At 57.6% G+C, this 12209-nt stretch overlaps 1 protein-coding gene across 1 annotated transcript in view; it reads left to right on the forward strand.

Moving 5' to 3' along the window:
• The window catches only part of sema3gb (sema domain, immunoglobulin domain (Ig), short basic domain, secreted, (semaphorin) 3Gb), a 105948-nt gene that overhangs the window by 23181 nt on the left and 70558 nt on the right, over positions 1-12209 (forward strand). The window contains exons 3-11 of the mRNA XM_041181432.1: positions 338-498; positions 2053-2115; positions 3811-3930; positions 5660-5753; positions 7648-7767; positions 8490-8626; positions 10099-10213; positions 11330-11399; positions 11994-12138. Coding sequence (XP_041037366.1) covers positions 338-498; positions 2053-2115; positions 3811-3930; positions 5660-5753; positions 7648-7767; positions 8490-8626; positions 10099-10213; positions 11330-11399; positions 11994-12138 — 1025 coding nt within the window. The remainder of the gene's footprint in view (positions 1-337; positions 499-2052; positions 2116-3810; positions 3931-5659; positions 5754-7647; positions 7768-8489; positions 8627-10098; positions 10214-11329; positions 11400-11993; positions 12139-12209) is intronic.

The raw sequence follows: 12209 nt of genomic DNA on the forward strand, positions 1-12209 counted from the left end.
GACCCTCCGACAGGCGGGGCTCCCTCAGCACTGACCCTCCGACAGTGCGGCGCTCCCTCAGCACTGACCCTCCGACAGCGCGGCGCTCCCTCAGCACTGACCCTCCGACAGCGCGGCGCTCCCTCAGCACTGACCCTCCGACAGCGCGGCGCTCCCTCAGCGCTGACCCTCCGACAGCGCGGCGCTCTCTCAGCACTGACGTCGGGGAGTGTTGTCTGGTTAAAGGGCTCCGTCACTCGAGGTAAGGGCCCTGGATGTGATGCTGGACTGTGTGTGGGGTATGTGCAGTAGGGAACGGTTTGGTGAATACGGCCGTGTGTATTTATCTGTCTTTCAGAGCTGTTACAGACAGGGACAGCACGACCACTCAACTTCATGCTCAACACCAGCGATTTCCGCATTCTGATGATGGATCAGGATCAGGACCGGATGTACCTGGGAACCCGGGAATACGTGGTGGCTCTGGACATGCACAACATTAACAAAGAGCCTCTCATTGTGAGTCTGGACTCACCGAACGGTTATGGCGGGTGTGGGGGGGGGGTGGTGGGGGGGGGAGGGGAGGTAGAAGGAGGCCATTCCGCCCGTCATGTCGGCACACGCTGTCCGAGTCAGCATCTGACCCGCTCCCCCAACCTTCTCCCCGTCTCCCTGCACGTTGTCCCCTTTCAGATAGCGATCCCATTCCCCTTTGGAAAGCCTCGATGGACCCTCACCTCCCCCCCACACTCTCGGGCAGCGCGTTCCAGATCCTAACCACTCGCCGCGTGAAAAAGTTTCTCCTCGCGTCTCCCTCGCTTCTTTTTCCGATCGTCTTAAATCCGTGTCCCTCTGGTTCTCGATCCTCCCGCCGATGGGAACAGTTTCTCCCTCTGTCCGCTCTGTCCCAGACCCCCCTCGTGATTTTGAACACCCTCGATCAAATCTCCTCTCGACCTTCTCTTCTCCGAGGAGAAACAGTCCCAACTTCTCCAATCTGTCCACGGAACTGAAGTCCCCTCCTCCCTGGAACCATTCTCATCAATCTTTTCTGCTCTCTCTCTCTCTCTCTCTTTAATACCTTCATATCATTCGTAATGTGCAGAGCCCAGAACTGGACACAATAGTCCAGCTGATCGAGCAACAGTGCAGCACTCTCTCAGCACTGACCCTCCGACAGCGTGGCGCTCCCTCGGCACTGACCCTCCGACAGTGCGGCGCTCCCTCGGCACTGACCCTCCGACAGTGCGGTGCTCCCTCAGCACTGACCCTCCGACAGCGCAGCGCTCCCTCAGCACTGACCCTCCGACAGTGCGGCGCTCCCTCAGCACTGACCCTCCGACAGCGCGGCGCTCCCTCAGCACTGACCCTCCGACAGCGCGGCGCTCCCTCGGCACTGACCCTCCGACACTGCGGCGCTCCCTCGGCACTGACCCTCCGACAGTGCGGCGCTCCATCAGCACTGACCCTCCCACAGTGCGGCGCAACCTCAGCACTGACCCTCTGACAGTGTGGCACTCCCTCAGCACTGACCCTCTGACAGTGTAGCACTCCCTCAGCACTGACCCTCCGACAGTGCCGCGCTCCCTCAGCGCTGACCCTCTGACAGTGCGGCGCTCCCTCAGCCCTGACCCTCCAACAGTGCGGTGCTCCCTCAGCACTGACCCTCCGACAGCGCAGCGCTCCCTCAGCACTGACCCTCCGACAGTGCGGCGCTCCCTCAGCACTGACCCTCCGACAGTGCGGCGCTCCCTAAGCACTGACCCTCCAACAATGCGGCGCTCCCTCAGCACTGACCCTCCAACAGTGCGGCGCTCCCTCAGCACTGACCCTCAGATTCAGTAACAACTCTCACAAAGAGGGAGTTGGATAATATTTGACGGGGAAAGATTTGCAGGGTTTATGCGAGGATAGAGCCAACTGGGCGAGGGTGGGATTAATTGGACAGACCTTTCAAAGAGCCCGCACCGGAATGATGGGCTGAATGGCCTCCTCCTGTGCCTTGTGAGTAGATTATGCAATTTGAAACACGCTCCCTGTGCGGACCGGATAATATTTACTGTTAATTTACAGATCCACTGGCCAGCTTCGGAATTTCGTCGGGATGAATGTCGAATGGCAGGGAAAGGTCGGGATGTAAGTAATGAGATCTTAGTCCCATTCTCCCCCCCGCCATCGCTTCACCCCTGATCCCATCGCTGGCTGGATGCTCCTAGGAGGCAGACAGTCCTCCAGTGCAGGTGGGGCGCCGCGAGGAGACTCGAGGCTGAAGAGGGCTGACTGATTGGGGGAGAAACATAGGGACAGGGAGGAGGCCATTCAGCCCCTCTCCTCGAGCCTGTTACACAGGAACAGGAGGAGGCCATTCAGCCCCTCTCGAGCCTGTTATACAGGAACAGGAGGAGGCCCATTCAGCCCCTCTCAAGCCTGTTACACAGGAACAGGAGGAGGCCATTCAGCCCCTCTCGAGCCTGTTACACAGGAACAGGAGGAGGCCATTCACTCCCTCTCGAGCCTGTTACACAGGAACAGGAGGAGGCCATTCAGCCCCTCTCGAGCCTGTTACACAGGAACAGGTGGAGGCCATTCAGCCCCTCTCGAGTCTGTTACACAGGAGCAGGAGGAGGCCATTCAGCCCCTCTCGAGCCTGTTACACAGGAACAGGAGGAGGCCATTCAGCCCCTCTCGGGCCTGTTACACAGGAACAGGAGGAGGCCATTCAGCCCCTCTCGAGCCTGTTACACAGGAACAGGAGGAGGCCATTCAGCCCCTCTCGAGTCTGTCACACAGGAACAGGAGGAGGCCATTCAGCCCCTCTTGAGCCTGTTACACAGGAACAGGAGGAGGCCATTCAGCCCCTCTCCTCGGGCCTGTTATACAGGAACAGGAGGAGGCCATTCAGCCCCTCTCGAATCTGTCACACAGGAACAGGAGGAGGCCCATTCAGCCCCTCTCGAGTCTGTTACACAGGAACAGGAGGAGGCCATTCAGCCCCTCTCGAGTCTGTTACACAGGAACAGGAGGAGGCCATTCAGCCCCTCGCGAGTCTGTCACACAGGAACAGGAGGAGGCCATTCAGCCCCCTCCTCAAGTCTGTCACACAGGAACAGGAGGAGGCCATTCAGCCCCTCTCCTCGAGCCTGTCACACAGGAACAGGAGGCCATTCAGCCCCTCTCCTCGAGCCTGTTACACAGGAACAGGAGGAGGCCATTCAGCCCCTCTTGAGCCTGTCACACAGGAACAGGAAGAGGCCATTCAGCCCCTCTGGACCCTGTTACACAGGAACAGGAGGAGGCCATTCAGCCCCTCTCGAGTCTGTCACACAAGAACAGGAGGAGGCCACTCAGCCCCTCTCGAGCCCCCTCATTCTGGACTCCCCAACAGCCCCCACCCCAGCAGAGGGAAATAGCTTTTCTCTGTCAGGTCGACCGGATCCTTTAATCATCTTAAACCCCTCGATCGGATCACCCCTTAATCTCCGACACTCGAGGGGAACACAAGCCCCGGTCTGTGCGATTTGTCTAATGTAACCCCCTCAGCCCCCGGGATCGTTCTGGTGAACCTGCACTGGCCCCATCCCCCCCCACCGCTCTCCGAGACCGATACATCCCTCCTGAGTTGCTGCGTCGTTGCCGGAGAGTGTGAGGGGGCTGAAGAGAGAATCCTGTCCGGTTGGGAACGAAGGTTGACGTTCTTGGAGGCGGGGGGTTGGGTGGGTGGGTGGGGGGGCGGTGGTGTGGGGTGGGGTGGGCCAGGGGCTGAAGCTGGCGGGGAGGAGGGTCGAAGTGAGTTTGTCTTGGTCACGCCTCTGTCTGCTTCTCCCCTCCCAGGGTGAGTGCGCGAATTACATCCGGCTGATCGAGCGCTGGAACCGGACCCACCTGTACACTTGTGGCACGGGGGCCTTCAACCCGACCTGCACCTTCATCCATCGAGGTTGGCGTTCTGAGGTGGGTAGGGGGGTGGGACTGGTCGGGGGTCTATAGCTTAAAGGCGTTGCCCACCCCCCCTCTCTCTCTCTCTCTCTCTCTCTCTCTCTCTCAATCACGCGCACCAGCCGAATTGTGTGAGCGGGCTATCCGACTGCAGTGTGCATCGCAACCATCCCAGCATGACACGTTTACATAGAGAGTCCCCGTGATAAATCCCTCTGGGCGTACTCTTTCTCCTTCGATTCTCAGCTCGTCTACTATTCGCCCGTGGGAGCCTCGGCTTCCGCTGGGTGGGGCCAGCGCTTGTCTCCGCCCGGGACTGAACGGGGCCTGAGTTTCTGGCTCTCCCCCCACCGCCCCCCCCCTCCACCACCACCACCCGCCCACCCGCTGGCATCGCCCGCTCCTGCCGTAGCCGGTGGACGTTCGGCCGGGTCCTGCCACAAAGTGGGTGGGGGGGGGGGAAATTCCGGCCAGTGTCTCGCCGGGGGCAGCTTGAGAGTCGGCCACGTTGCTGTGGGGTCTGGAGTCACGTGTAAGGCCAGACTGGGTAAGGAGGGCAGATTTCCCTCCCTATAGGGGGAATAGTGACCCAGATGGGGTTTTTTTTTAACGCCGATCGATGATAGTTTCACGGTCACAGTTGTTAATTTGAATCCAAATTCCTGGTGGGATTTGAACCTCTATCACCTTTACATATACATTAGCAAGTTGGTATTAATGTTAATATTGACTCTTTGGCTTAAGGTACCACACAACATTTTTAGTTCCTAGTCTGTGAATAAAGGTTTAACTGTATGTTGCTACTTCATGCGTTCAGTTCTGGTCTCCTTACTTTAAGGAGGGACAGACTCGCAGTGGAAGCCGTTCAGAGGAGGTTCACTCGGCCGATTTCTGGGACGAAGGGGGTTTGTCTGATTGGGAAAGGTTGAGCAGGTTGGGGCCTCTACCCATTGGAGTTTAGAAGAATGAGGGGCGATCTTATTGCAACATATCAGATTCTGAGGGTTAATGTGGGACTAGGGAAATGGTACCACCCACATAACGATGGAAAAAGAGATAAAGACTGGGTCGTGAATATATTTGGGGTAAGGATTTGGGGGGGAGGTGTAGTATAAGGTTGGTCGGCCGAGCAAGAGTCAATGTAGGACGGGGGAAATGGTACCACCCACATTGAGATGGAAATAAAGGATAAGGACTGGATCGTGAATATATTTGGGGTAAGGATTTGGGGGGGAGGTGTAGTATAAGGTTGGTCGGCAGAGCAAGAGTTAATGTGGGACTAGGGAAATGGTACCACTCACATAGCAATGGAAATAAAGATAAAGACTGGGTCGTGAATATATTTGGGGTAAGGATTTGGGGGGGAGGTGTAGTATGAGGTTGGTCGGCAGACCAAGAGTCAATGTGGGACTGGGGAAACAGTACCACCCACATTGCGATGTAGAGAGTCGGTTGATAGTAGACTGTGCGTGGAAGAGTCTGGAACAAATCGGCATGGAGACGACACTCATGGAGGCCTAGACATTGGATATAGTTCCGAGTTGTTAGAAGCCTCCAGAGTTCTCAGTCAGACAGCAACTAACCCTTAGAATAGGCCTCTGGATTGGTAGCCCAGTGACAATATCGCTGAGTGCCGATCTCCCCGGATACTGACCCCATTACCCTCCGCCATTTATTATGGCCCCATGCCTCAATGGCCCTGTGACCCATGCTAACCTCACGACTTGCCCTCTCTTCTCCACAGGATTACATCTTCCGGCTGGTCCCAGGACAGTTAGAATCAGGGAAGGGCAAATGTCCCTACGACCCCAGGGAGGAGAATATGGCAGCCCTAATCAGTGAGTACGATTCATTCTCTTCCCCCTCTCACTCTCCCCATGGCTGAGAGTCCCAATGCCTCACAAGGGCATTGGCAGGTACTCGGGAGGTCTCTCACCCACTTCTGGACCAAGACCTTGTGGCTTTGAGCCCAGGATTTTAAATCCTCAGGCCTGACTCTCGCACTGCAGTACAGACGGAGTGCCGCGCTGTCGGAGGGTCAGTGCTGAGGGAGCGCCGCGCTGTCGGAGGGTCAGTGCTGAGGGAGCACCGCACTGTCGGAGTGTCAGTGCTGAGTGAGTGCTGCACTGTCGGAGGGTCAGTGCTGAAGGAGCGCTGAACTGTCGGAGGGTCAGTGCTGAGGGAGCACCGCACTGTCGGAGGGTCAGTGCTGAGGGAGCGCCACACTGTCGGAGGGTCAGTGCTGAGGGAGAGCCGCACTGTCGGAGGGTCAGTGCTGAGGGAGCACCGCACTGTCGGAGGGTCAGCGCTGAGGGAGGGGCCACACTGTCGGAGGGTCAGTGCTGAGGGAGAGCCGCACTGTCGGAGGGTCAGTGCTGAGGGAGCACCGCACTGTCGGAGGGTCAGTGCTGAGGGAGCGCCGCACTGTCGGAGGTTCAGTGCTGAGGGAGCGCCGCACTGTCGGTGGGTCAGCGCTGAGGGAGGGGCCACACTGTCGGAGGGTCAGTGCTGAGGTAACACCGCACTGTCGGAGGGTCAGTGCTGAGGGAGCGCCGCACTGTCGGAGGGTCAGTGCTGAGGGAGTGCCGCTGTGTCGGTGGGTCAATGCTGAGGGAGCGCCGCACTGTCGGAGGGTCAGTGCTGAGGGAGCGCCGCACTGTCGGAGGGTCAGTGCTGAGGCAGTGCTGCACTGTCGGAGGGTCAGTACTGAGGGAGCGCCGCACTGTCGGAGGGTCAGTGCTGAGGCAGTGCTGCACTGTCGGAGGGTCAGTGCTGAGGGAGCGCCGCACTGTCGGAGGGTCAGTGCTGAGGCAGTGCTGCACTGTCGGAGGGTCAGTGCTGAGGGAGCGCCGCACTGTCAGAGGGTCAGTGCTGAGGGAGCACCGCACTGTCGGAGGGTCAGTGCTGAGGGAGCGCCGCACTGTCGGAGGGTCAGTGCTGAGGGAGCGCCGCACTGTCGGAGGGTCAGTGCTGAGGGAGGGGCCACACTGTCAGAGGGTCAGTGCTGAGGGAGAGCCGCACTGTCGGAGGGTCAGTGCTGAGCGAGCGCCGCACTGTCGGAGGGTCAGTGCTGAGGGAGCGCCACACTGTCGGAGGGTCAGTGCTGAGGGAGCGCCGCACTGTCGGAGGGTCAGTGCTGAGGGAGCCCCGCACTGTCGGAGGGTCAGTGCTGAGGGAGCGCCGCGCTGTCGGAGGGTCAGTGCTGAGGGAGCGCCGCGCTGTCGGAGGGTCAGTGCTGAGGGAGCGCCGCACTGTCGGAGGGTCAGTGCTGAGGGAGCGCCGCACTGTCGGAGGGTCAGTGCTGAGGGAGCGCCGCTCTGTCGGAGGGTCAGTGCTGAGGGAGCGCCGCACTGTCGGAGGTTCAGTACTGAGGGAGTGCTGCACTGTCGGAGGTGCTGTCTTTCAGGATGAGACGTTGAGCCGAGCACCCGTCCGCCCCTCTCGGGTGGGTGTGAAAGGTCCCATGGCCACTATTGGAAGAGTGGGGGTGAGGAGGGGGGAATTCTCTCCGGTGTCCTGGGGCCGATATTTACCCCTGAACCAACACCATGATACGGCTGCTTTACCTGACTGAGGTTGGTGGGATCTTGCTTTGCGTACTGCGCAGTCGAACGCTGTGAAATATTTCAGACACCGCCCGGTCAGTTTACATGTGCTTTCGAGATTGGACGCTGTTTAAGACTCTGATTCTTCCCCCACTCCCGCTCCCCCACTCCCCGGATTCTCCCACAGACGGGAACCTGTATGCCGGAGTGCACATAGACTTTATGGGAATGGATGCTGCCTTATTCCGGAGTTTGGGAAATCGTCCAGCAATTCGTACAGAGCAATACGATTCCCGATGGTTACATGGTAAGAAAACGCAAAACAGGATCTGGGGAAACTCACACCTACTGGAGTAGTAATCCAGGGTCAGTGCTGAGGGAGCACCGCACTGTCGGAGGGTCAGTACTGAGGGAGAGCCGCACTGTCGGAGGGTCAGTGCTGAGGGAGCGCCACACTCTCGGAGGGTCAGTGCTGAGGGAGTGCCGCACTGTCGGATGGTCAGTGCTGAGGGAGCGCCGCGCTGTCAGAGGGTCAGTGCTGAGGGAGCGCCGCACTGTCGGAGGGTCAGTGCTGAGGGAGTGCCGCACTGTGGGAGGGTCAGTGCTGAGGGAGCGCCGCACTGTCGGAGGGTCAGTGCTGAGGGAGTGCCGCACTGTGGGAGGGTCAGTGCTGAGGGAGCGCCGCACTGTCGGAGGGTCAGTACTGAGGGAGCACCGCGCTGTCCGAGGGTCAGTACTGAGGGGTTGTGGAAGGGGCTGGGGGAGAGTTCTCCCTGGTGTCCTGGGGCCAATATTTATCCTTCAATCCACACCACCAAAAAACAGATGATCCAGGTCATTATCAGATTGCTGTTTGTGGGATCTTGCAGTGCGCATAGTGGCTGCTGGGGTTCCTGCATTCCAACAGGGAGCACAATTTAGTTAGAAAAATAATACTCCGTCATTGGCGGTGAGTGTTTGGGGACGTCCTTGAGGAAGTGCATACGCTGCTTCTCACCGCTCTGTTAACGGAGTCTCCGTGTTCCGCAGATCCCATCTTCGTCCGGGCTCAGCTGATCCCGGACAGTGCCGAGCGGACTGACGATAAGCTCTACTTCTTTTTCCGGGAGAAGTCCAGCGAGGCCGGGAGTGGTCAGTTCTATTCCAGGGTGGGCCGTATCTGCCTGGTGAGTGTGTGCTACCCCGCCGCGGTGAATCATTGACTCACACTGCAACAGGAAGAGGCCATTCAGCCCATCGAGCTTGTGCTGGCTCTTTGAAAGATCTATCCCGTTAATCCCACTCTCCCCACCCCACCCCCCCACCACCCTGTGAATTTTTCCCCTTCGAGTATTTCTCCAATTCCCCCTCTTTTGAAAATTCCTATTGAATCTGCTTCCACCGCCCTTTCAGGCAGCGCCTTCCAGATCACCACAACTCGCTGCGTCAAACACATTCTCCTCATCTCCCCCCCACCCCCTCTGGATCTTTTACCGATTCTCTTCAATCTGTGTCCCACCACCCCCACCCCCCACCCCCCACCCCCCCCCCCCCCCCACCGGCCCTGGTTACCGACCCTCCTGCCACTGGAAACAGTTTCTCCTCATTGACTCGATCCAAACCCCCTCGTGATTCTGAACGCCTCGATTCAATCTCCCCCTTAACCTTCTCCGCTCTAAGGAGAACAATCCCGGCTTCTCTCAGTCCCTCCACATGAACTGAAGACCCCTCATCCCTGGGAACCTCCGTACGCACCCTCTCCGAGGCCCTTGATTTCCCTCCTACACAGGAACAGGAGGAGGCCATTCAGCCCCTCTCGAGCCTGTTACACAGGAACAGGAGGAGGCCATTCAGCCCCCTCTCGAGCCTGTTACACAGGAACAGGAGGAGGCCATTCAGCCCCTCTCGAGCCTGTTACACAGGAACAGGAGGAGGCCATTCAGCCCCTCTCGAGCCTGTTACACAGGAACAGGAGGAGGCCATTCAGCCCCCTCTCGAACTTGCTGTCCCATACAATCAGATCATGGTGCTCAGAACCTTAACTCCGTATACCCGTCTTGGTTTCACTACCCTCAATCCCCCTGACACAATAAAAGTCCCAGTTTTGATATTTCCAATGGAACCCCCCACCCTCCTCACCCCCACCCCCTGCCGTCCCATCCTCGACAGCTTCTCGTAGCCGGTGGGTGGGGGGGGGAGGGTGGGAGAGAGTTCCCGACTTCCATTCCCCTTTGCGTGAAGATGTGCTTCCTGACATCACCGCCCCCACCCCCCACCCCCGAACGGCCTGGCTCTGAGTTTAAGGTCCTGTCCCCTCGTTCTGGACTCCCCAACGCCCCCTCCCCAGCAGAGGGACCAGCTCTTCTCCATCGACCCCATCGAATTCCTTAACCACCTTTAAACCCCTCGACCGGATCACCCCCTAAATGTCCCGACACCCGAGGGAACACAAGCCCCGGTCTGTGCGAGTTAGCCTCAGAGTTTAACCCTTTCAGCACCCAGCCCCACCCTACTCCCGCTTCACTGGCCATCCTATCGGTGAGATTGGGGAGGTCTCTCGCTGGGTGTTGAGGGACACTCTCTCCCTGCCTGGCCGGTGTAGTTAAGCTGCCGAGGGGGGAACAGGTCACTGACGCTGGTCTGATCTGCTCGTTCGCAGAATGACAGTGGGGGCAAGCGGTCTCTGGTCAACAAGTGGACGAGTTTCCTCAAGGCGAGGTTAGTCTGCTCGGTGGGAGGAGTGGACGGCGTGGAGACACACTTTGACCAGCTCAGTAAGTAAACCATCTGAACGTCCTGGACACCTGGAGTGGGCGGGGAGGTGGGAGAGAGGGCAAGTCGGGCTGAAGTTCATCGTCTGAACACACAAGCTGGTGAATTTAACCATCTTTTCCTTTGTCCCGCTCTCTCCCTCTGTTTCTCGCCCTCCATTCTTCACGCGGACTCTCCCTCTGCCTCATTGATTCTCTCTGACCCCTGACCTCACTCTGCACATCAACACTCCCGTCTCATTAACTCTGTCCTGCTCACGCTCTCTCTTTCTCTCTCTCTCTCTGTCTGTCTCCAACCTTCTCTCTCTCTATCTGTCTCTGTCTTTCTATCTGTCTCTCTCTCTCTGTCACCAACCTTCTCTTTCTCTCTCTGTCTGTCTGTCTCCAACCTTCTCTCTCTCTTTCTCTCTCTCTATTTGTCTGTCTCTCTCTCTCTGTCACCAACCTTCTCTTTCTCTCTGTCTGTCTGTCTCCAACCTTCTCTCTCTCTTTCTCTCTCTCTCTATCTGTCTGTCTCTCTCTGTCTGTCTCCAACCTTCTCTTTCTCTCTCTGTCTGTCTGTATCTCTCTCTCTGTCTGTCTCCAACCTTTTCTCTCTCTTTCTATCTCTCTATCCGTCTCTTTCTTTCTATCTGTCTCTCTTTCTCTCTCTCTCTCCAACCTTCTCTGTCTGTCTGTCTCTCTCTCTCTCTGTCTGTCTCCAACCTTCTCTCTCTCTCTATATCTGTCTCTCTCTCTATATCTGTCTCTCTCTCTATCTGTCTCTCTCTTTCTATCTGTCTCTTTCTCTCTATCTGTCTCTCTCTCTCTGTCTCCAACCTTCTCTCTCTCTCTCTCTCTCTCTCCCTCTGTGTCTCTTTTTCTCTTTCTCTCTCTATCTCTCTCCTCCTCTATCTCTGTCTCACCCTCCCCCTATTGGTCTCCCACTCCTGCTGTCTCTCTCACTTGGTCTCTCTCCCTCTCTCCCTCCCTCTCTGACCTTCTCTCTCTCTCTCTCTCTCTCTCTGTCCTCTTTCACTGTCTCTTTCTCTCCCTCTATCTCTGTCTCACTCTCTCTTGGTTTTTCTCTCTCTCTCTGTCTGTCTGTCTCCCTCTCTCTGTCTCTCTCCCTCACTCTAGGAGATGTTTTTATTCAGCCGAGTCAGGATGAGAAGAATCCTCTTATTTTTGGTGTTTTCTCCACATCCGGGTAAGTATAGACCCACAGCCCGAGATAAACCCTCCCTATCTCTGTAACCTCCTCCAGCCCCTACAACCCTCCCTATCTCTGTAACCTCCTCCAGCCCCTACACCCTCCCTATCTCTGTAACCTACTCCAGGCCCTACAACCCTCCCTATCTCTGTAACCTCCTCCAGCCCCTACACCGCTCCCTATCTCTGTAACCTCCTCCAGCCCCTACAACCCTCCCTATCTCTGTAACCTCCTCCAGCCTCTACACCCCTCCCTATTTCTGTAACCTCCTCCAGCCCATACAACCCTCCCTATCTCTGTAACCACCTCCAGCCCCTACACCCCTCCCTATCTCTGTAACCTCCTCCAGCCCCGACAACCCTCCCTATCTCTGTAACCACCTCCAGCCCCTACAACCCTCCCTATCTCTGTAACCTCCTCCAGCCCCTACAACCCTCCCTATCTCTGTAACCTCCTCCAGCCCCTACAACCCTCCCTATCCTCCCCGTGTCCCACTCTTCCTCTTCTCCCTCCCTGCCTGTGCCTTCCCCAGTATGTCTCTCTCTGCCCCGCAAACTATCCTCCTAACCCTCTCCTTGTTTTACCCTGTAGCTCCGTGTTTCGTGGCACTGCTGTCTGTGTTTACTCCATGATGGACATTCGCACCGTTTTCAATGGTCCCTTCGCTCACAAGGAAGGCTTAAATTACCAGTGGGTGCCGTACTCTGGGAGGGTCCCTTATCCCAGACCAGGAGCGGTGAGTCACTGAGCTCCCTCAGCGCTGAGGGAGCGCTGCGCTGTCGGAGGTTCAGTGCTGAGGGAGCGCTG

Source organism: Carcharodon carcharias, assembly GCF_017639515.1.
Source record: "Carcharodon carcharias isolate sCarCar2 chromosome 35 unlocalized genomic scaffold, sCarCar2.pri SUPER_35_unloc_4, whole genome shotgun sequence".
Taxonomy (NCBI): Eukaryota; Metazoa; Chordata; class Chondrichthyes; order Lamniformes; family Lamnidae; genus Carcharodon; species Carcharodon carcharias.